The sequence below is a fragment of the Thunnus albacares genome, chromosome 4, assembly GCF_914725855.1.
Source record: "Thunnus albacares chromosome 4, fThuAlb1.1, whole genome shotgun sequence".
Taxonomy (NCBI): Eukaryota; Metazoa; Chordata; class Actinopteri; order Scombriformes; family Scombridae; genus Thunnus; species Thunnus albacares.
Window position 1 is genome coordinate 31,475,806 of NC_058109.1, and position 25,866 is coordinate 31,501,671.

Here is a 25,866-nt window from a genome sequence, read left to right on the forward strand (position 1 = left end):
GCTTGCAACTGTATTCATATATGACCCCTAAAAACAAAGAAGTGTCCATGCAGTGATCCCACTGTGAGCAGTTATAACACAGTGATAATGACTTTATTTATCTAGCTCATTTCATAGCAAATGTTACAAAGTGCTAGAGTGCTCTAGAGTGATTTTTCCCTCCTACCGTGTTGTCATTTGAATCATTTTTATTGGCCAGAAGAGGTAAAACTATCCAGTCTAATATAAGGAGGGAGGGGGGGAGGAAAGATTTGTGATATATGTGAAAAAATGTGCGCAGCAGAAATAAGCTTTTTCTTTTTTTTTTCCTATCTTGTTAATAATTTCACAACATCTCAGATTTATCTTTCCACCAGGTCTGTAGCCAGGATTTCTAAAATGATGATGTTAGGAGTACAAGTTTCCTCCATTACTGCCAGCCTCTGAAGAAATATTGGACTAAATGAGGAAAAAAAAAATGTAACATTTTTCACATTCTTTATAAATTTAATTGTGCAGTGATATTTCCAGTGAACTGTATTTCCCTAAAGGCTTTGTCTAAAGGCTGCTTCAAAGCACTCTCCACACTTAGAGAAATATAATTGTGGTGGAAAAATACTAAATCCATTTTAATTAAAAAAAAAAAAAAAAAAAAAAAAAGTGGAGCTAAAGTTGAATGAGTCTGCTTTATGTGAGAACAATAAACAAACACAAGTGCTTTGACTCTAACAGTGCTGTCAAAGATACAGTTTTTAGACAGCAAGATGAAATGCACAGATTTTTATCAGGTTAAAAAAAGAGACAGGATGTGCTCATCAAGCAAACATGTCAGTCAAAAGTGAAGTAAAGAAGATATGCCTATCTTGTTCTCAGGTTCACTGACAGGAGAACCATATGTGTATTTTGTGTAAAAACCAGCATCATGGCAGATGGATTTTATTTTGCAAATTTCCCCACCAAATTTACAATGGCTTACAAATAGAAATTGGACGTTATTTATCTAGTTGATGCCATTCTGACCTGCTCATAAAAACTGCATTCAGCCTATCCCACTACATCAAACTACTCCCTCAGTAGACAGTCTCTCTTGCATTCTCCTTCTCTCTGTCAGTTTTTTTTTCTTAAAAAAGTTTCGAGTCCTTCATTGTCCCACACCTGTGCTCCCTCTGCACACAAACACAAACAGTCCTTGATGAAACCCACTGCAGCACAGTGACTCAGTCTCTGTTCAGCTGGTGGGCAACTGGAACACAAACATCACCAGTTACGATCGGCTCCCGGGGCCACCCAGCCTCAGCAGGTGCAACATGAACCTCTGCCTCACTTTGTTACACTTTTTCAGCGGTGGACTCATACATGTGTGTTTTGACAACTTGCTTTTAAATGTTAAGTAATCCATAGTGTCCTCTGCGGATGTAGACTGGAAACACATTTGGGCTGTCTAAGATGCTTTTCTCAGCTCCTGTTCAGTACCTGAGGTGCAAACACCCTAGAGGCAGAGAGAGGAAAACAAAGGTCTTTCTGCAGTTTCTTTGCTACCCGGTAACTTCACAATTAATGTAGTGATGCCAAGAACATTGGAAGGTATTTTGAACATGTTAGGTACTCCACCTATTTATCAATGGCTGGAAACATGTCTATCTATCTATCTATCTATCTATCTATATTTTTAACTAAGTATGTATCTCCAAATAGCTAAAGCTAAAGCAAGAGTTTTTGCATCCAGTTTTTACGTCCCTGAGGTAGATCCAGCCAATTGACCCTCAAGTGCCAAATCTTGTATTAATCTTTAGAAAAACATTAGGAATTGCTTTCTTAATAGGGCTTAAGAGTCTTAAATAGCTATTAGTTAAACTATGCTTGTGGGTTAAGAAGAGATTTATGTTTAAAGAAAAAATTAAAGGCTGCTTCTTAATTGACTTGTCCTGCAGCCAATATGACATATATTAACTGACCTTATAGTCCTCTTCATAAATCAGTGAGCCCAATAATTTTACATTTAGATCACTTGGGGCTGAACTAATCAGTAATCTCATTTGAAAGTGGATTGGTTGCAGTTTTGCAGTGAGCAGGTCTGCAAAGAGAGCAGTCGTGTCCGCATTGCTGCTCACAGTGACTTGAGAATATGCTGCACATTAAAGAGCAAGGTTAATTAAGGTTAATTAATCCAATTTGGAGAATATGTATGGATAAAGTTGAGACCCTTTATCACCTGTCATATGTTCATTTACGAGTCTGCTCTTTAGTTAGAAACACATGTATGGATGCACTTAAAGCAGACATCCTCGAAGTGTGATTTAAATAATGAATATTAAAATACAAATATGTATATGAACCAAGCACAACAAGAAAATCTCACCCTTAAGGAATGATTATTTTTGGAATATTTTAATATTTAAATATAAAGAAGTGAATTTTGGACCTGGTCAGAATTCAATTCATATTTCTAAAGCTACAAACTGCAGTAACTGATTGATTGAACTGATTCATGTTTTCCTGCTATGTCTTTTAAATACCTCTACGACATTATATTACAGCTGTTTTCAGTTTCAAGTAGTTCCAAATAGGAACACATTTATCCCCCTCTCATATGAGTTATCAGTGCAGACATGAAGCCTCCATGTGATGTGTGAATTACATTTACTGTACTGAGCTCTGTCAGGATATACACTATTAGCGCAGGAAGGGAATTGCTGGATAAGTGGTTATGAACTGCTATTGTTTCCATCACTTGTCAAATGAAAATTAGTTCAGTTTAATAGTGCTTTTTGTATCAAAACCATAGCAGGAATAGCTTTGTAATGTTCGGTGGTGGTAGGCGTGATGAATGAAAGGTAACGTGATTACCACCAGAGCTATTAAAATCCCTCATGTGTGACCCGCCACAGTTAAACCGTCTCTGCTTAGCAGCGGGGCTGCAGATTGCTGTTTGCCTCGTATTAGTGGGTGTGTGTCACTATTGATTTCAACTTTTTTTTTTTCTTTAATAAATTTAGCCCATGCAGAAATTGCATTCATTATTTGCAAAATACAATTACTAGTGCGGGGTACAGTAATAGCCCTGATTCTTTTCATTTTCTATCTCTCTCAAGTGGGTCTCTTCAACACTGCAGTTGTTTGGCAGGTTAATACTGTGTGTGCTCTGTCATATATATAAAAATTGAAATATAATTTTAATATATATTTTCTTTTTTTTTTAAGTGCCCTATTCTACTGGTTAAGATGCATGCCACAATGCCACATAACCGCAATATCAAATGTTTAATCAGTTTCACACAGATTTTATGTCATCATACATTCATAGTTTATTAGGTTTCCTGAAGAACACACTAAGAAGACACGGTCCACTGCAATTTACAGCAAATAAGGTCCTCCTGGTGCTTGGAAAATTCTCTTAACAACAGAATATGCAAATGCTCATTCCCTGTGAGGAGCTCAGACAGTTATAACTACACTGGATATTTGATTTTTAAAATAAGATTTCCACCCAGATTTTATCATTTGTAAACAGTGTTTTCTCAATCTTTTAATAAACAGCATTACATTCCCTTACAGTTTCTGTTGATCAATAAAAATTGAATATAACAAGCCCCACGTATGGTATAGAGTCAAGACTAAAAGGTAATGCAACAGTGATACAGACAGACTGGCTGCTCTTTTGGTTACTCAGCCAAAAAAAACAAACATTCTAAAAACCCAATGTATCAACTTCATTTTCAGAGGAAAGAAAAATTTTAGAGTCTCTAAAGATCTGGAAGACATGTGTACAGATAAATGAACCGATACCGACATAATATAAAGTATTTTACGGCATGATTTGCCTTGAATATTGCATTTAACTAATCATCTTTAAAAAATAAATGTGTTTTAATACAAGTTATGACACTGACAAAACAATGTCATGTCAAGTTCCTCCCATTGGCTTGTTCTGCAGTTTTTGGACTGTATCATTACTATCTTTTGCTTTACTGGTACAGATTTTACAAAAATAAGACAAGCTTGAAAAATCACTTTCCAACATTCATGCATTCTTTCTACACTTCTCTCCATAAAACTTAAAACTTAAAACTTTTTAACCAGTTACTGCTGTCGATAAAAGTCCCCACTGAGGCCCTTTAATTCATTTCTTTCCGATACTTGTGGCTCCATCACAATGAGTCTTGGATATCCACAATATACACAAACGCACAGAGGGGGTGATTTGGCCTGAGGGGAAGCCAAAGGCTATTTACCACCCTAAAATATACAATTTGTTGCTGCAGAAGGTTTAGCAATTCCTTAGATATTTTTTGGTCTTTAAAATGTTACAGTAGTGAAGCAGCAGAGGGGATCGTGGTAATGCTGTATTTGTGTATAATTTGTTTATGTCGTTGCAGTGGTTCAGTGGTTTGTACCGCGGTCTCACACACATTGTGAAGTTGCACTTTGGCTCTTAGAGTTTACAAGTACTGTGTTTGTCAGGGCTAAGCCTCAGTTTCCTCCCACAGTCCAAGGCCAGGAACTCTTTGGTACTGTGTGAGTGTTTGGTGTGTTTAGCTGTGTGAGCTCTGTAATAAACTGGCAACCTGTAGTGAGTGTTTCCCTGCCTGCTGCACTCTGCTATAGACTGCATAGGCTGTGACCTTGAATAGGAGAAAGAAGGCAAGGAAAACAATGGAGTAAGAAAAACAATCATTTGTTCATGACAGTGCTTCCATGCGTTCAAGGATCAGATGTATCAGATGACTTGTGGGGATATTTTACTGACTGCTTTTTTGCTCTTTTTTTTCAGACTTGGAAAACTTTAAGACACACAGAAGAAGCTCTGTATCAGTCCGTGAAGGTCAAGGAGTGGTTCTGCTGTGCGGCCCTCCACCACATTCTGGAGGTAAAACAATACATTCTCAGTTTTATTGACTGTTCAACCCAGTTGGCAAGAAAAAAACAAAGTAAATGAGGTTGTAATGTTTGAAATGTGTTCAGATGGTTGTTTGCAGTTTGAAGCTCGTATTTTTTTCGTTTGGACTGGTGCTGTTTAAGATCCAGCTGTTTCAGTGGCACTTTTTGACTTGGTAATCAGCACCTTACATCTGCCGCTATAGGGGAGCGCAAGACTTCCCAGTGATTCTTAGAATCTGGTGGTTATAGGTGTGATTACTCTTGGTTAGGCCATGGAAAGTGCAACAGCCTCGCTGTCAGAGCCAGCAGATGAATCTGCTTTGATTAGAGCTTTGTTTTTTATCCTCATTTCAACACCAGCTAAATTAAGCTATTGTAGCCTTGTTTATCAATGTTTGTCCTCAAGCAAAGGCAAACCATGCCCATTATATAAGGTATAACAAGGTACAAAAAAGTACAAATCCACTTTCCTGCTGAGATTTAGATGAAACGATTGATACCACTCTAACATATGTTCATTAAGTGAAGCTATAGCCTGAATAGCTTAGAGTGGAAACAGCTTACATTAGAGAAATACACCTGCCAACACATTTAAAAGTCACTAATTACCATGCTGTGTCTCTATTGTTTAATTTGCACAAAAACCAAATTGTAGAAACAGCAAGTTGTGATTTTAATTTTTTCTTTGCCGAGCCAGTGATATCCAGCTAGCCAGATTAGCTTCTTCCAGACTTAATGCTAAGCTAACATCCCCTGGCTTCACATTAAGTGAGCAAACATGAAAGTGGTATTAATGTTCTCATTTAACTCTCAACTCAAGAGAGAGAATAAGTGTATTTCCCAAAATGTCAAACTATTCCTTTTGGACATCCGAAGGTAGATCTGTGTAAAAAGGGCTTACTACTTTTTATTCAGCTGTTATACACACCACAGATATTCAAGCAACATGTGGTATATGAACTGTATGTGCCATGTGGCTGCTGTGAAGCTAAATTTATGAGTTAAAACTTAGTTTTCTGGCAAAGTTCTTCATATTTTCTGTCTAATTGCAGCAGATGTGTCCTTTCCTAGCTTCTTCTCTTCTCTTACTGAAACCGTTAAATGCAACAGCTGCTTGGATTACATTCCCCCAACTGACATTCACCTAACAGATATCACTGATTCATGCGCTGCTCTGCTGTGGTAAAAATGCTGCTAGACTGGAATTGATTGTAATTGTTTGGAGCTTGTATCCTTTTGGGGGTTTACGTGGTAAAAGTTTGGCAAGCTCAGTGGCAATCTGGATTTTTAGATTTGCAAATAGTTCAGCTGATACGCCTGTATTTCATTGTTCTCTATGCTGCAGAATGTGAACATTTGCTTCGCTGACTCTTTTCATATCTGTCAATTTGTGCTGAAGTAATCCAATTAAGGTTTGGTTTTTAAGACCAACAGGGAAATAATTCCAACATGTCAGGCATCTTCAGGCACATGAAAAGCCTCCTCAAGACACTTGTCTCCCCAGTAATATACAGAGCCAATACAAGCTGTCCATTAGAACTCCATTTTAATGAGTTATAGCTCTCAGCTGCAATAGAAGCTGCTATCAACATGTCATTCAACTGAATAAACTAACTACTCACTTGGTTGTTACAAGTAGATGCAGTAAATAGGGTGTTTATATGTGTCTTGTGTGTCTTGACATTTTTAATGTTTAAAATGTTGCTTTGAAACATCTTTAAGATGCATGTTTGCCGCTATGTTTTAAGTCATTTAATGTGAAACTGGCATGAAAAACAACCTTGAAAATTCACCTTAAATCCCCTTAAAGCCTTTCCCTACTGTTACATGCTATACGTAATACTGTATAAAGTATCAGCTCCAGTTACATCAATCCATTCACCCACCAGAAAGAATATAATAGAAATCAACAGACACCAAATCAAGATTCAACAGGCCAGGCTGTTGGCACTAAACACACAAATGCACATTCAGCCAAGCTGCTGGTCAGAGCATCAGAGTATTCAAACTGGCAACAATGAAAAGTAATCAATCATCAGGCAAAGAGCTGAGTGTATTGCCAGCACTGGTTTTCTTTGTTGACCTGATATGCTGCTTTTGATACATCTAAAATGGCACTTGCCTCTGCTAGTAGCGGGGAGTACTGCCACTAACCTGGCAGTGTAGATTTGTTTCATCCACACTGAAACCAAAGCGATTATTTTGAAAATGTAGAATTGGTTATCCACTGACTATGAAGTTCTGTCAGAAGTTTAGTCAGTAAATTGAAGTTTCATTCTATATTTTGAATTAATTTAAATGTAATTGCACTGGAAAGGAAACGAGTGGCGTGAAATAACCTGAATTAAAATGTCTTTTTTGGTTGTCGATTTTTGGTTTGTGTATTTTGGTGTAAAGTTAACTTAATTTTTCGTATAAGACTTCTGTTTATCCATTTTAAATGGATCAGTGTATTATCCTGTCCAGGCCAGTATACGGCAGTAGCAGAGTGTTTGCAACTCGGGAAATGCCTTTGCTCAGGGACTGCTAGCTTCTCATCATTCTGCTGAGAGTGTCTTGTCTGACAACAACAACAGATGCTTCTCTCTCATCATTTCTCCCGTTTAACAGGTTAGTTTAATGCAACAGCCCACTGAATGTTAGAAAAACTTACTGTAATGACGTTAGGTAAAAGTCTCAGTAGGAAAACATAACTTTTATCTGCTTATAAATGTTGTAAACATTTGAATAGACTGTAGTGTAGCCCACACTAATGTCGATAGAAGGCTAGCATGAAGCTAACGCTAATATGACAACAGACGGTATGCAGTGTTTATGTAATGAATACCCACCTCAGTCCCTGCTTTTGGCACTGTAAGAAACTCAATTATTAATTATTATAATGAGTTTAATATGCTACTGTAATGTGTTATGTTATTGCAATCAGGGATGCACAATACTGGATTTTTTGCCAATATCTGATATGCCAATATTTTCCATTTCATTTTTGTTGATTGCCGATGCCAATACCAATATATGCACACATGTTTTTTCCACCTGGCTGAGGAGACTTTTACATGTGCAGTCATAGATTGTACTAAGTATGATCAAAAAAAGACAATTTATGAAGGAAGAACTTAGAAGACTGGAGTTCAGGGGCTCAGTATTAAAACCTTAATGAACCTGCCAAGTGGGTCGAGCATTAGCATTTTCTTTGAGTTTATTAGACAGACAGGATGAATGGATGGGATTTAATCTCTGGCCCACATGCTGAAGCAGAAGGTGGCGATAATGCACCTAATACGCTGGTTGCCAACTGCCGTTATAAACCAAAAAGAAGAAGAAGAAACAAACAGAGTGGTACATCCTGCCAGTTTCCTATCTGTGCAGCCGAACACAGCAGCTCCTCAGTGGACTGCTCACCCTGACATCCCGGTACTTCCTCCACAGGCTTCACTTCACTCAGCTGCCCGACAAACCTGCTGCTTGAATAACAAACCGGGGCTCGGTGCTCTGGTTGGATCCACACAGGGAGTACGTCGTTATACGTGAGGCCTCATTTGCCCAAATCTCGATGTGAATCTCGGGAATCTCAGTAATGGAGCTACCTGGCTAGCTAGTGAGCTGTACTCAGCATGCCATTCAGCAGTGTCATCTTGTAAGTGTACAATTATTAGTGTTACAAATTGTTTATGTGTCACAAATTGTTGTGAACCATGGTGTTTTGCCCTGTTGAAGAGAGTTAGTTGTGGGTTATTAATTGTTGTTACACAGCGTTGTTGAATACTCGATTCTGGTTGGTCAATTACGCCATTCTACAGTCTGTTATTTCTAAATAGACTCTAGAGGACTACGTCCCTTCAAGGTTATTCAAGACTCCTCCACTTGGTGTCGGGGTCCTGCATCACTCTGTCAGGGTTAGTAAGAGGGTTATGCAGTTGGTAAGGGTCCCCTCTCAATACACTCTACATAGCTTGTCCCAACCGTAGCGCTCTTAGCAGCAGTTATATATTTTGCCGCCTATTGAAGAGTTACAGCAATTATTTCAGCTATGCACAGGTATGGCAGTACATGAAAAATGTAATCATATGGGAAATTAAAAACCAGTATACTGGATGTATACCGCACAGCACTGTAACAGAAGGTATATTAAAGTAGTGTAGATTACTGATGATGGTAAAATGCTATGTACAATAGGTGGACATCCCTGAAAGAAGTATGACTGAAGTTAAAAGTCAGTTTTCATTGCATACATGTTTTAAAGTATACATGTGAGCTTATTTGGTATGAAGATACATGGGTTGAACAGAGTATCTTTCTGGTAGAATAGTGGTCTGTTCTTAATGCTTTGAGCTGATCTGTGAAAATGGAGATATAAGACTTGGATATGGAATGTGTTCTTAATAAATTCTGCCGAGAGCGTCCCGTCTGACAACAACAAATACTTCTCTCTCATCATTTCTCCTGCCTAACAGATCATTTATGTCTGGTTGCTTGCCCTGCCATCCGGGACCTGCAACATCTTCCCAAACTGAATTAAATTTGGTGATTGCTCATCCTTTGAAAGTAATCAATGCCGTGTTTACTGGTATAAATGGCATAAATCGGCCAATTGCCAATCTGTTTCATCACATTTGCTGTGAGTGCATTTGATGCTTCTGTTATTTAACATTTTATTTTTAGTGACTACTTCCATAAATGTCAGGAGCAGGCAGTGTTTCTACTGCTTTGTGAACACAGCCTTTTGAAATGCTTGGATTTCTGTTGTTGAGTTGTAGTTATGAAAGGACCATACTAGAGTGTTTGCAAGTTTTAGCTCTTCAAAGTTTCAGACTGGCAATATTCATCAACAAATTCCATAACGAATAGTGCATTCCTACTAACAATTATGCTCTGTGAAGTGAAAGCCTAATATAGCTTATGTATGCCACAGAGCTCCATTGTTATCGAAAGACTATTAAAAACACATCAAGCAGCAACGGCCTTGCCCTGGATGACATGTTCCTTCATTCCCATGAACACTGTCCTGCTGCTGAAAATAGACCCCAACAAATCCTCTATATATTCCTGTTTAAGTAACATTTGCTAACAACTACAGTGCCCAGCAGTTTTAGGAAATCACTAAGCCTTTTTCAGAAATAAAACGATGTGACCTGAAAGAATTTGTGACCCTTAGGGCAGAGTGCCACAGAGATGTTAGGGAAGTCAAAGTATTGAGAGAAGGACTAACACATGGTTGGTCATTTCATGGAATTTCTTAAGAAATGTACACCATCCTTTTCCTTTAACTACAAATTGTTTATAAATTACATTTCTTCTGACCATATAGTATATACGCATGCTATGCAATTTTATATTTTTTGATATATTTTTCCCTCTGTTCAGCCACTGGTTTCACTTCATTACTGTGAGATATGAAAATCAATTTTCAGCCTCTTGAAACTTTTCGTGAATTGTGTAATCCATTACGGTGAATGTCAAGTCTGTATTAAATTTTGTCAGTTATATTATATCTAATGAGCAGTGTGCAGACTTTTCAAATCAACCTGCACTTAAACTACATTTCCAAGCAAGAATAATGTAACGTGGGCAGAGAGTGCTAGTTCCTGCTAATTGATGCTGATTTTTATATTGCATAGAAATAAATGAAAGCCAAGAGAGTAAATTCAATTACATCTTCAAAATGTAGATGGATTGTTTGCTAAATGGTTAGCTATGATGTACATGATTTATTGTAAATGGTTAAGCTTACAAAACCAGTGATACAGCGTGGCTCTTTAACAGTGAACAGATTTTACAGCCTGTGTGATTATAACTGTACTATACAGACTGTCGCTCCTCAGTGAAAAGGTTTTCTCCATCCTCTACTGGGGGCAAGAAGTCAGGAAGCAGTACTGTCATCAATCTCAGTTGTGTTATTATTTTATTGCAGATCTTTTTGGCCTGTCAGAAGATATGCAGTGTTGTATGTTTTCACATAAATTCACTGAAACAAGATGACAAATGAGGAAAACGCCAACTACAACGACATGATATAAGAGAACGCAGCCAGGATGTGAGGAAATGTAGAAAATCTGGGAATGAAAAAGGAGAATGAGAAGTGATGCTGATGATGATAATAGAATTCATTTTCTATGCATGAAATGTAGTATTTTTGATTCTGAGGGCTATTTGACCCGAGGAGAAGACTTTCCTGCCAGGGGCAGTTCATGGGTGACGGTCATTACAAAGTCCAATTCACAAGCCAATTTCCTTGCTTCTGAATAGAGAATATTTGACAGTTTCATGTTGCATCTTGTTGCTTTTTAGCAGGTATAATAAAGCACAGCAACCCGGCCCCAAACCCTGAATACCTTACTATATCTGGGAAAATAAAAACATGAAAAAAAGATGGTGATACATATTCAGTGCTTGTGGTGCTCCACTGCATGCTTAGACTTGGAGAAAATGTGTCATATGTTCATTCAGCTGCACTCATATTTCATGACATTCCTTTGGCAAGGAGATGTATCTCAGTAAGGCATCAACAGCCTGACAGCCAATAACAAGACAATAATGACTGCCAGGCCACCTAAGCCACCTCATGAGGACCTCATTGCATTTTAATCAAATTCTGCATGTGGGTGGCACATTCAAGGAAAACCTTTGCGCATCGCTATTCAGTACCATATGTTAGCAGACCTTCCCATAGTGGTGGGACCCTCTCTGTATGTCAAAGACTCTGGTGGGTTTCCACCTGCCAGAGGGGGCTCTCAGAGGACACATTATGCATGGCAGACAGCTGTCCTGCCCGCTGCATATGCAGCATGTGCGCGTCCATGCATTAAGACGTGTTCGGACAGAAGAAAGAGCATGGGCAAATGGGTGGGGATGGTGATAGAGGGAGAGAAATTTCAAGGGAGTATGGAAGTACAAGAATGTGTTTCGTGCTAGTAGGGAGAGTGCACATCTGCTGTATAACCCAGGATTACCTATCATATGGTGGTGTGCATGAGTGTGTGTGCAGTGGATGTGTGTATCTTAAGCCAGGTATGTGTCACTGTGCTGCAAGAAAGATACTACCGCTCAAAATTATTAGTCCAGTTATTTGATGATAGTTTGCAACATAGAGATGAGTGACAAATTCAAGAAAAAAACAACAACACGGTGACCTCTAGTTTCACGGCATTAAACTGGTGGTAACGGCAGCTAATACCTCTGCAGTGTGATGTGTTCTCTTGTTTGCACCGACACACATCGCCGGGCTATTGTCCTGATGTGTGTGTGCTATGAATATCGCACCTATTCTCCTCCGTAACCTGAAGAGCCTCTGATATTATTGATATTATGGAGAGAAATATCATGAACTCACTGTTGAGTAGCTGCAATGATAAATAGTATATTTTTCATTAAAACAGATAAATGGTCACAAGGTCAATACAATACTGATTACAAAGAAATATTTAAAAATATTATAGTGACATTAGAAATTACACACAAGTCAAAATATATAAATTGACTGTAGAGTCTAATCCTATGTAGCTGGGTAACCATAACCCTAGGTAAGGAAAGCTATATAAAGCTATATGGGTGTTACAGGAATTTTATACAGGGCCTGAAAAGTGGGCGGGTACGGCAAGTGAACTAGCACTCCAGTTTTTTTTTTGTTGTTTTTTTTAAATAACTCAGTACTTATTTATAGTATTTCCCTGTAGCATTCCATGTTACCTTCTTTTTGGCACTCCTGCTGAATTAAATAAAACACTTCTTCCCTTGCATAAACGTAGTTGGCATAATCAATAATAAATTCCATATTTTGGCATTTTATTTTTCATGCACACAAAATTGGAACTTGGTAATTAGGCGACTTAGTGAAATGAGTTACTAAGAAAGTGCAGTGGACACATTTCCATATTTCAAGATGAAGGACAGAGTGCTTCTCTCCAGATTTCTATCAGCAGCTGTAGAAAAATATTTTTTGTAACCAGCATTCTTCCAAAAGATATTCCCTAAATTTCACTATATGTAACTCTCTGGTCTTCAACATAACAAATGCCATATATTTTATGGCTTTATAATGCTGCCTTTATTCAGGTTTTTCCTTTAATCTGTCACCTGTCTAAATTCTGAGGCTTTAAAATCCTCAGAACAATCATGTAAACAGTGAAAATGTTATATTGTACAGGATTACTAAAGAACCACATTTAACAGAAGTGGTGCAAATCCCTGTACTGTTCGTGCCTTCGAGTGGGCTGAAGCTAAAAGAGCTCAATTTGAACAACCCACAGTTGTGAGAGTAAGTTTACCATTTCAAAAAGGTGTCAGAGCCCTTTTTATCAGCTTTTTGTTGCCTACTCTTTTCTAATTCCCCAAAATAATGTGGAAATAAAAAAGACTAAATTAGTCATTTGTAAAAAAGAAAAAAAGGGACAAAAGCAACATTCATTTTTGTTGTCGGTCACCTAGCAACAGCATTCAGTGACTTAAACCACTTGAATATCCTGCAAATTGTGACTTCCAATGTCAAAGAAAAAAATGAAGAGTTCTCTTTTAAAGCTCGGCACTGTATGTTTTCAAGTTCTAACCTCTTCACTATGAGAAAGAACATCTTTACTCCAGTGATGTTTGTTGATGACATTGTAGACTCATATTTAGTCCTTTTTTCATCAGGGTTTATTCTGCTCTTAATCTGATTAGCAGACGACACATTTCACAATCTGCACGAATAATCTCCTTTCACAATCCCGTATTCACTCATATTCCCCCCTCGTCTTGTGTCTGGGGACTCGAGCTCTCTGAAATAATATCAGATGTCACTGTCACACCATCCATGCCGAGCTCACAGAGCCTTTCCTCCAAAACCTGTGCAGTTTTGACATAATGTAGCACAGTTACCTTTAGTGGAGAGAAACTGGTGACAAGCAGCCAGCAACAAGACAGCAGCATGAAATGGGATATGCTGTCTTTTCAGAGAGTGACACACGCTCAGTTGATTGGAGTTTCTAATCACGTATGAAAAGGTCGCAGAGGAGTCTGAGTGTAGCGCGTGCACATTTCCCAGAAGACATGTGTGAGTGACACGCTTTCTAAATCTCCCTTTAAGCTCCTTAAAGTTTACAGTACACATAGCTGTTTTTATTGTCGCATTTGAAGTGTGTGCAAGCCTGCGTGTGGGGGAAGTTGAAAAGAGAGGAAGAGGCAAAGGATGTGGAGCGCAGGTTCACATATATGTTCATCTGAATCCACATGTGCGCATTCATGTAGAGATCTGAACCCACACTTGCGTATACATGTAAGGAACTTAATTCAAACATCCCTGTTTCCTTTTCTTTACGGTCGGCAGTGTGTAAGCACCTCCATCCTCTCTGCTAGGCTGCAGTCACACGTCATGTCCTCGGGCTCCCGGTGCCGCTACATAAACACAAATCCCCGCGTGCCTGTGGGGATTTCATCCCAGGAGAAATACGCTGTCACCTGCTGTGCAAGGGGGAAAATAACAATTGTCGAAAACATGACAGCTTCGTCCACAGCACCTAGCTTGCTTAGCAGAGCACTGGGCTGCAGTTTTAAGTTGGATTCATAACGCCGCATAGCTAAGCAACCTTTACAGCCGTGTTACTGCGTTCACCGTTGCAGTTCAGCTCACTTATTGTAGAATTTCTCACCGTTCTCAATCTGTGTGAGTTTTGCACTCAGCAAACCATGTTTACTTATATTGTGGATGCTTGCTATCTTGGCTTTTATCATTCGGCAACCAAACCAGTAATGTTTCACCGACAAATGCCAAAGTGCGGCGGCAACCACTAAGCACCAAATATGGCATCAAAATAAAACAAAACGACCTTTAAAGGGTAATGATGTAATATAATGTAATCACTCTTATAAATCTTTTATAATTCATTGTGATTGTGCGTATTATTTTTTCTCATGGTAAAATAAGGTTATTGACTTGACCTGTAGCAGTAAAGCAGCTTAATCACTGTAACCGGCTGTCTCACGTGTGCAGGACCATTGAGGATTTGTGTTGTCCCATTTGTCCCAGTGCGCTCAGTTTTACCTGTTGAAAGAATGATGCAAGCCATGGCCTGCGCTAAAGCTGCATCAGATGGATGTGGCCTGTATGTTGCAATCTCTTTTCTCCCCTTCAGGGAACTAAAGTTACAGTCATAACATTTTGATTTCTCAGAGGCACATGTCCCTGATGTCTTCCTTTATGTTCTATTTTAAAGTAAATGTCAGTTGGTACTGGACATACGTCATAGAGGTTAAAGTGCCAGACAGATTTTAATTAACAGAAATTAGTTTCTTTTAAGCAGAATTGTTAATCGTTGAACCATTTTTACATAAAAAGGCAGATTTTCAGCTGCTTTACTTGTCTTCGTTCAAACATTTTGATTCTTAATTTGATGTGATAACAAAGATTCTCCACATAATTTACATTTGATCATAATTTAATTGATTTCTGTTTTCAGGATTCAAAAATGTAATTATTAAGTTTGGGGAGTTTTGTATTTCATTTCATATTTTATTGTAACCACATTACAATGAAATATGAAATATGATGGAACCAAGTTACATCACCAGCCTGATAATACAGACATGTTTCTCAAAAATGTATCTTCAATTTAACAAACACATACTGTTTCACCTACCACACACCTACATCACTCATAACACATAGCACAGATTAGAGAGATGTCAATGCTGGGAACATTAATGTAAAAATAACTGTGAGTGTCACATTTTATTCAATCAGCAGTGGACAAGAAAAGCAAAACATTGACATCTGCTAGAGAAAATATGGAACTTATAAAAATTTGATTTTATACCCCTAGTGCCCATCCACCCACCACAACCAATTAACAGTTTATTGGTGTTGATGTAATGAATATGTACAGTATGTGAAAAGGAAAAATATAACACATTAACTTCTTCATATATAGAGTTTTTCCTTTTTTTCCCCTTGAGTAGCTTTAAGCTTTAAAAAAGTGTTTTACAACTACAGTCACATCAGAGGCAGCACTATGATAATACATACAGTAGAATACCATGAGACAAATAAACTCTGCAATAAAAATGCTGAAGGCTAGATCCCTTCAACACTTGTGGGTGTATGAGGACATTGTGGGAAATTAATGTGCAGGACTTCTTTGTGCCAATACTGGATTTTAATATTATTGAATCAATGCAACAAAGTAGTTTGACATGTCGGGTATTTAATTTGCTGGATTAGCCAGCGACAGACATTGCTGTGTGTATTCACAATTTTTAAGTTAATTTTCCAAAAGATCTATTATACATACAATATAGATATATAAAATTACATATATTGTGATAGAAGATGTCATCTATATGTCCTACAACCCATTTATATTTTGTATCAACTTGTTCCAACTCTTCATTGAACCTCTATGATGACTTCTAGTTTTTTGCTCCATCATTCCATCAAAGTGAAATATTCTGGATGTCATTTTATACACATGTCACTAACATGTAGCCATATTTAGCAACTTTGGGAATGTTGAGATCTCCACTAGACAGCAAAATAATAAGTTCTATTGATTTGAACAATGTTTGTAATGACTGAACCACTGGTGGGTAAGTGAAGTTTGCACCACAACCAATAACAACCTTCTTCAGGCCATTGTTTATAAAGCATTTAATAAGACATCAACCACCAATTTTAATGATTTTGACATCTTTCAAATCTTTTTTTTTTTTTTTTGTACAAAAATTAGTTGTTTTTTTATGGTGCAGCCTATAAGCCATTTATCTCAGCATCTTACAAAAACTCATATCTGCATTTTAGTTTTATAGTTTTAACCAGCAAGAGCAGTTATGTGATCCCACCTAATGTGACCAGTGTCATCAGAGATCCCACCTGCTCTTACAGTCAGCAGCAGAGAGACAGGAAGAAGAGGCTGAGTGGAGATCAGGCATGACACACCCTGCCAGGCCGGATATGAGCACAAAGGCAGAGCAGGGTGCTGCCTCCACCCCAAATCCACACACTCACTCTCCATCTGACAGGCCAGTGTCAGAGCATGCCAGAAATATATGGTAATTACTTACTTCAGAGTCCAAGGGCGGAGAATGGATTAACACAACCTGGTTACAGCGCGAGTCATATTTTTTTTAAAACTAAGCTGCCTCAAAAGTGTTTGTGTCTCCCAAATGTGCAGTGCAGTTGCCCCCTGTCTGTCACTGTGGGTCAGAGGTAGCAAGAGGAGCTGAGAGGCTGTCAGCTTCTGTCTTTTTCAAAGCCAACTACATTAATGGGCCAGTGTGACCCAGCCGCGCTCTTTGTACCACACGATCACTGTGTATAGTCGTGGACCTAATGCTGCTGACCTCTATTTACAAATGGGGAGAGACCTTTAAGGGGCACTCAGGACTGAAATCACTTTTGTGCGTTTGTTCTGAGAGTACTTTTTTTTTTTTTTTAGATTGTGAGTGTTGCTGTGAGTTGCTTCCACCCGAGGCTTTGAGAACACGGAGCATGTGCATCCTGTCCGGTCCTGTAAAGGAAACACTAGAACAGAGGATTCTTGGAGCCTGGGGCAGTTATGGGAGTGCTGCACTCAGTAACATGATGTGGGATGACAGTAGTTAAACTGAGGAAGGAAAGTCTGAGTTTCTTTCTCTGTTTCACTCTTTCGGTGCAAAGAGGCAAGCCTTTCAAAGATGTTCTCCTAAGTCAGTGAATGTGTAGATTTTAATAGGACCAAATTCTGAGTTTGCTCTCTCAGTTGACTTTTCTCATGAGCAGTCTGTGTCCATGTTGTTAGGCTGCATGGCTCCGGAAGTATTTTAGAAAAAGTAGTTCATGTTGTACCAGATCAGTGTGTTTTACCCAGCTTAACTCTACCCAGCAGCCCCTCCTACTCATCACCACACTACTGACGCCTGTAATCAGAGAATTATTCAGTCTGGGGAAAGGACAAGTGTGGACCGTTTTGTTGTAAATTTGTGCATTTTGCAGCATGCCCACATCCCACTGCTTTGTAATTGGGTGATTAAAAATGCATATTGTTGTCACAGTGTGCTCTCGCATGTATTATTAATATCAAATGATGAGGCAGCTGATGCTGATAATATATTATAATGCCAAACCATCTTGATGCACCAGTAAAGCTGCAGACATCCCTTTGTATTGACAGATGGCTGCTTTGTTGGTAAAAAAACAAAAAAAAACATTTTTTTGTTATTGTTCATTCTTGACATAAATATTGTCTGTGTCCAAATGAATATGTATTTCTTTTAGCAGTGGGGGTAGGCCCCCTAGGGACAGTGTCAGTGGCTGGCTGTGCTCTGGGGCTGCAGCAGGAGGAAGGGAAGCAGGCCAGGGCCTGCATTGTGTAGAAATTAATCACATTACAAGGGAAAAAAAAAACATGGATGGGCTTTCAACTACTGGCTGACGTCACTGACTGTAACAGATACATGAGGCCTGCCAGTCGAAACATCTGCAATCATTTACTAAAATGGGTTTGTTCCGTTGTCTTCTGCTGCATTTTGTTTATCTACCTCAAATTAGCTGTTAGCTAAAGACATGTTCATCGTTTCATGGTTGACATTGGTAATGCCATATTTACTAAACAGGAGAAACCTCTACAGCAAATTAGACATAAATGTAGAGAGTTGATTTAAACCACAGCGTTTAGTGGCAGTGCCCATCCTTCATCCATCCTCTGATAAATGTCTTTCCTGGATGAAGCCATCAAATTTACTTGTTTCACTGTACACAACTTACAGTATATGGCAACAGAAAGGTAAATGGACATGTACAAAATGATAATTAAATATAAGAATAAGTACATACTGGAATTCAAGAGGCACTCATGCCATTATTGGACACTTAAATTAGTTTACTCATCATAGAGAGTACTGTTTACTGTCTTCTGTGGCTCTGGAACAAACTTTCAAAAGTTAATACAGAGAGATAACTTTGGTCAGGGTTTGTTTTTTGTTTTTTTTTCAGTCCCTGTCTCTCAAGTCCCCCAAATTAACTAAATTAATTCAAAATTAAATTAAGTACATATACCTTAAAATTGTACTTTCCAACTCTGTTCTGTTGGTGTATATTGATGAGCTAAGCTAACACATACATCAGAGGTTTGTTTTTTTGATAATTGACACAGTGAGAGGGTTTGTTCAGTTTAACTGAGCTGTAATAAGTAAACTAAATGCAGTTAGTTATTTTCCACCACTACATTAAACGGGTACTCTTCTAAATCCCCCTTTACTCTTTTAATGTGTAAGTAGAGCATAACTACAAAAGCAGAGTATAAAAAAGTTAAAGTGTAGAGTGATTCAAATATGCCATAATAAAAGTTGCATGTTGCTGACACTGAATATTTTAAGAATGTATTAATTTTAATTTGTCTTCATGAAACTACCTGCTCACCCTGTGAAGTAACATTTGAGCTGAGTATATACATGTGTATACTGTCCACCACAGGTGCTGCAAGTTGACTAAGTATTTTCCTTTTCCGGCCATCATGCAGGATGATAGGCCTAGTTTGGGGTTACGGCCCACCGTCTTTGTCTCGCTGCTCCATCTTTACATTATAGTAGCACAAATCAGTCTGAGTGTGATCTTAACTGTGCAAGGAGACAGGGCATGTTTGACTTGCATGTCTTGTTCAGGCTTTGAATATTCAGTGAGGCCTCTCCTTTGAAGCTGCTACTACATCTCCTTATGTGACCGAAGCAGCTTTATTCATTGTGACTCCTGCAAAGTGATCTTTAATCTAGAGGGAACCACCCTCAGCTCTTTGAGGACTCCTGCAAATTTCTTGCCAATGGATAATGTTTCGGAAATAATAATAATTTTTTTACAGACCAGAAGAAGCCGTAGACTCCAGTAGTGTGTCCAGTCTAGTGTTTGTTTTACACATAGTGCTATATCAAGATTATTGTATATTTTCAGATTTGAAAAGGCATGTTCTACATCAATTTTTCAGACTTTACACTAACTTAAATTGCTAATTTGAGCTCATGTGCAAAGGCTGTTGTCACAGTTAAAATAAGGCTGATTTCCTGTTACCATGGCAGTGATTGTAATGCTGTCTCCCTTGGCAGCTGGATTTCTTCAACAATTTGTCTTGGAGATGTCCCGTTTTTATACCAGGGAGCCTTGTGTAACCCATGAAATCAATGCCCTGGATGATTTTTTTTGAAGACCGTTTGGCCAGCTGTGTGAGACATCTCATTATGTTTTCGCTCTCCGTGGTATTCAGCAGCGCCTGTTGTGCCATGCAGTCTTATGGGTTTTAAACATAGAACAAGAGCAGGTGCAGCCATAGTCCAAAAGCACTGGAGAGGAAACACATATAAACAACATGCCTTATCCTGCCTTGAAGTGTTCCTTGTCCCCACAGACCTCTACTGAGCCATCACAGCTCCGGCAGCTCCACACGCACAGCCAAACTCTAAACCCAAACCCCAAATGATGCTGATTGGCCGCCTCCTTTGCCTTATGTACAGTACCTGCTCCTCTAAGCCAGCAGGAGTATGGCATCATGCTGTGATAAATGGCCAAGCAGCTAGGGCGGGCGAAGGGAAGGGTTCCTCCAAGTCTGTTTTGTTTAATTGCTAGTCCACTAACAAGTGGTAGGGTTTGATTAAGCTCAGCAGGTTCCTGTCAGTTACTGTACACCTGTTGCAGAACTCCAGAGCAGCAGGTGACATCACAACACTAAGATTTGATGAGGTGACATCAATATTGTGAAGAACTCATCCAGCATACAGTATGTGTATACGCTAATTTTTTGAAATTGCAGGTTGTAAAATGTGGTTAGAATTCATTTGTTTCCTTCTAGCAGATCGATTTTGGATGTTATACAGTAGCTGCTGACAGTCCTTTCTGCATTGTGTTTCTCATTTCTCTATGAAATTCAGGGCAGTGATGTCTGTGGTTGAATTACAGTACTGCTGCTTTTTACTGGTGATAATAATATAATGACGTAGTGATTTAAATGTTTTGTTTTGGTTTTGAATGTTGTATTAATTATATTGTGCTCTTAAGGACCTTCATTCAGGTTTTTTTGGTGAACATTTGTTTCACTTTAAACACTGGTTCACTTGAAAATGGGATTATTGACCAGGTTAATGGTCCGATAACTAACTAATTTAATTTACTGTAACAGTCATTAATTATTATTACAATTACATAATTATTATGAGTTTATTTAATGCTCAGGATGTCATGCTTTAAGCTCAATGAACCAGATAACTGCAAGAACTAAATCTTCTGTCATGATCTGTCTTCTTACCGAACTTGCACAAAGTATGCGAGCATTACAATGAGCTCAGTTAGCTGTAGTTGGCAAATGTGCATTTTCACATGGATCTCATGACTACAAAATGTTTGTTTTGCTCATTTTGAAATACTCCAACACAATGATGTGACTTTGGGCAAAGGCTGACATTTAAACTCCAGCAATGTTTATTGATTTTAGAAGTCTGACAGGTACCCACCAACATGATGCCTGCTTCCAGTTAGTGATAAGTAACACCGTTGGCTAGTTTCTCCAATACGGTTGAGATGTCTTTAAAGAAATGCTGGCGCACTCATGAATACAAACATCTTGCATCACAACTGTTATTGTAACAACATGTCTGTACAACTCCTGTCAAATGGAAAAAGTTTGAAACAACAAAAATGAACCCGTTTTGGATTATGAAAAGTAGAATTCACTAGAGTGTCAAATAAGCAGCTGTGGATCAACCAGAGTAATGATTTGGGTTTTGAATGTGTTCCCCTTCCCCTTTATAGATCATTATCTGCTCAAGTGAATCAGGTCATCATGCACACCTGTAACATATAATGGGTATTAAATGTTTTGCAATTTACACAATGGTAAAATTGTGCAAATTGCTGAATATGTACCAGTGCTTCCTAAATAACTTCAAACTAAGGATTTGATAGCAGATAATAAGTTAGATGAGAGCAAGCTGTTGGATGTCACATTAATGAGCCTGTATCTGTTGACAAGTTGCATGATAGATCTGTAAGCCTACTAACCAATTATATAACAAATCATTCCTGATGAACGGTGAATCAGCTGCTGATGGCACATAACCAATAACTAATCCTTACTTTGTCATCATTAGTTACTATTTTTCTGTTACTAGTGTAACAACTCATCATGGTGCTAAGACAGAACAGACAGAGCATTTGATCTGCCTGCCAAAAAATAAACAAATAAATAAATACAAAAAAAATTCCAGATAACTCAAGGACTTTATCAAGCTGGAATAAAAATATTCATCTAGGTCTACTGCACAACAAAGATTTGTAACTTGTTTCCCAAGTTGTGACTTTTTCATATCCAAATAAAGATGATGGCAGGAAGTGACTAACTCCTTATTTGTTTTGTACATCACAACAAAATTTAGAAAGATATAAATAAATTTACCTATAAAACTATAACATCCACAGAAATCTTTGCACTAATCTACGCTAATGTTTTTGAGCCGTTTGACAAGACGGTTGCTGTCTCACTGGAATGGCTTTGTAGGACACCTAAATGGAACAGAGCCATCATTAGTGGTATTGCATACACCTAGATGCTATTACAGTCAGTAGCCTTTCCACTTCCCTGGACATTAATGAAACACAGTTCTGTGCTACTGTTTTCTCAGTATCAGTCATAGGTTTACTAAAAGCCTCAGTTTAGCTGTGTAGTGTTAGCTTAGTGCTGAGTTAAGCTAATTTTAAATTGTTAGCAGTGTGCACTGTCCCAGTTTTTAAAAAATTAGAAGCTAGAAAAGTTGCTGGAAATGAAAGTTGGAGAAAGGAAGGAGGACGTAAGGTCATTTGTGAGTGATGGAACTAACAAACAACAGCTCACTACAATATATATCAGTTTACCCATTAGCTGGCTAGCATGTGTTAGCTAACAATATGATGGTATAATATGTAAATTTTATTGTAAATGATATCTCAGTTCATTTATTTATTTGTTGAGGATGCTAGCTATTCGTCGGAGTAGTTATTTGAGGAGACAAAAATCTGAGTCTGAGCTATTTAGAAATGACTTGTTCATTAATTAGCTGGTAGGTCCTGCTTTGTTTATTGTTTGTTCATAACTACTCAAAATGTTGTGTACCTTATTGTAAAGTGCTACCAATGCTTCTTATTAGTGTCAACCAAATCCCCATTATCCACATGAAAAAAGGCCATTTGAAGTGAGTCCAGATAATTATATTTGTCTGTAACCTCCTGCAGATCCTATCATCAATTACAAATACCCTCAGGAGGTTAAAACTTATCACTCACCATACAACCAAAATATCTCACAGCTCTCCACCCTGTTTTATGACCCCTCTCAAAAAAATAAGAAAAAAAAACATTTTTGGTTTCATTAAAAATGAGAATTCTCTTTTTCTCCTTGATCCACAGATCTGGTATTTTCCTGGATCTTTAACGAGTACCCGACATATGTGAACCAGGACACTCGCCGCTTCATCTCGCAGGAGACAGGGAATCTGTACATCGCCAAAGTGGAGTCCTCAGATGTGGGCAACTACACCTGTGTGGTGACTAACACCGTCACGAAGACCCGAGTCCAGGGCCCACCCACTCCACTAGTGCTCCGCAGTGATGGTGAGCTCTGCTTATAGAACACACTTACTGCACTAACCCACTAGCATGTTAACATGAGCATCAGTAATCTAATTAGAGCGTAAGTCTGTTGATTGCAGGGCTGCACATCAAGCTGTTTTGTCGTAGAATCTGCTAATTTGAGTATCCAGTCACAGGGCTGTTAATTTTCCTTTCTCAAATGTTATAGGCCTATATTTAACCCTCATATGTGGGGATGAGATCTGTGATGCACCTCTACTGTATTTTATGTACTACGGTTTCACATAATGGCCACTGAGCATGCTCAGTTCTAATTGGTCAGATGTTGTGCATTATTTTCAGATAACCCGTAGCCTCTTCATTCTATTATTATCTATTATTCCTTATAGCACAAACCTGTTGGAGTAGTAAAGTATGTTTATTCAATAGTTGACAAAAGAATGCAGTCACAAAACTTTATTAGCAAAATTTCATACATATGTACACATATAAATGTAGTTTCGTATTTGCATATAATTTTGTACGTGACTATTGTGTAAGCAAGATAATTATGATAAACACTGAAAAGCTTATGGTCACAATGACAATGCTAACATGCTGATGTTTAGCAGGTGTAATGTTTACCATGTTAACCATCTTAGTTTAGCGTGTTAGTATAGTGTGACATTTTTTAATTAGGTCAGTTTGTCATGTAATTTTTTATTTGGTCATAAATTAAAATGTTGAGGAAAAAAATAGCTAGATAAAAAGTCATTCATGGCATGATATTGGTACAAACATGACTGTACTGATGGCAATCATTAATATCATGGCAATCAGTTATCAGCTATAAAGGAAAGGTCAGGGGATCAAGTCATTAGGGTACAGCATCTGGGAACCATGAACGTCTGTACAAACATTTGTGCCAATCCAATCAGTAGATGTTGATACATTTCACTGGATAAGTGTAAACTTTGATGTGATGATTGCTCTAGACAAAAAGTTGGAAGATCATCAAAGTCATTAGCATTCATCCTCTGGGCACCATGAATATCTGTAACAAATCTAATGGCAGTCAGTCAAATTATCGTCAAGTGGCACTAGAGAAAAAGTCAGGGCATCCCCTGCTGATTCAAGGGGACTGTGAATGTCGGTATAAAATTTCATGGCCATCCATCCAGTAGTTGTTTAGATATTTCAGTCTGGACCACATAGTGTGGCTAAATAAATTACACCCCCTCACTATATAATTAGTCGCCATCTAGTCTATTATTTATATATATATTTATATATATATATATAATTACCTCTCATCACAGCTCGTCTGTTTTTGTTTTCTCTCCACATAATTTCATAGGATGGTGTTTTACTTCTGTTTTGATTCACACTTTCAATAGTACTGAAAATGCAGCTCCTCTCCTGTCAACACAGGCTAAAATCACTGGGTTTATTTAATACAACCCTGCTTAAAATGAGGACTGGTCCTGGTCACGAGAAACAAAAATCCACCTTTGTTTTATTTGTACCTGAAAGTAGGACAAGTGGTTTTAAGGAATACAAATGAAATTCAAAGGTTAATTATCTCTTTCTTTGCTAATTTCAGCATGTCCTTTAACATGTGGATCCGATGCTTTAGGCTGGCCTTATCAAGGCACTCCAGAGGAAAGGTCATTGTCAGCAAGTAATCTAATTGTAGGCTTTCGTTCCAGGATCGTGTTCTTTTACCATATCTAATGCAGCAGAAGAAATATGAAGTTAAATGTAATTTTTACTAGAAATGTCTTTTATATTTTTATGGGTGTTTTATGGGTTAATACCCCCTTCTTAACATTCATAAGCAGTATATAGACATTATAACTCATTACAACGTAGTATTGAGCATATTTAAGGACATTTTAAAAGTGTTTATTAATATATTTATTAACAATTGTAACTCCTCATATGAAGCATCCATTACTGGCTTATAAACAGTTCATGAGTGCTTGATAGCACAGCATTATTATTATTACATATGATGATATATATTACACACATGAACCAATCTTACAGTGTTATATATTGATTAAATGTTTATACACATTTATGAATTATTCAGTGGTGAATTAAAACTGTTGATGATGTAATGATGTGTTAAACTAAAGTGAAAACATATCATATGTGTTATATGTTACAATATGTTATCAACTGTTTATACACCAGTTATGGATGCAGAGTATGAGGCGTTATAAGGGAGATGGTTGTTGACAAATACAAAGATGAATATTAAAAATGTCTTCTTATTGACTTACAACTACACTGGTGAGTTATTAATTCTTTATATACTAATAATAAGTGTTAAATAGGGGAAATAAAAATAAAGTGTTATTAGTAGTGGCAGTAGTAGTAGTATCACAGGATCTTGGCAGCCACTATTGAATGAAATGTTGGCACAGGAAATGATGCAGGATATGACAAAACACTTCACTCAAATCACAGCATTT

At 37.9% G+C, this 25,866-nt stretch overlaps 1 protein-coding gene across 7 annotated transcripts in view; it reads left to right on the forward strand.

Moving 5' to 3' along the window:
• The window catches only part of cntn4 (contactin 4), a 205,124-nt gene that overhangs the window by 116,481 nt on the left and 62,777 nt on the right, over nucleotides 1–25,866 (forward strand). For 5 of the 7 annotated variants that reach the window (XM_044348917.1, XM_044348922.1, XM_044348920.1 and 2 more), the window contains 2 exons: nucleotides 4,751–4,846; nucleotides 23,225–23,428. In XM_044348917.1, coding sequence (XP_044204852.1) covers nucleotides 4,751–4,846; nucleotides 23,225–23,428 — 300 coding nt within the window. Of the gene's footprint in view, nucleotides 1–4,750; nucleotides 4,847–22,288; nucleotides 22,373–22,546; nucleotides 22,642–23,224; nucleotides 23,429–25,866 lie in introns of those variants that run through there. The other 2 variants (XM_044348924.1, XM_044348923.1) reach the window with 2 other exon arrangements.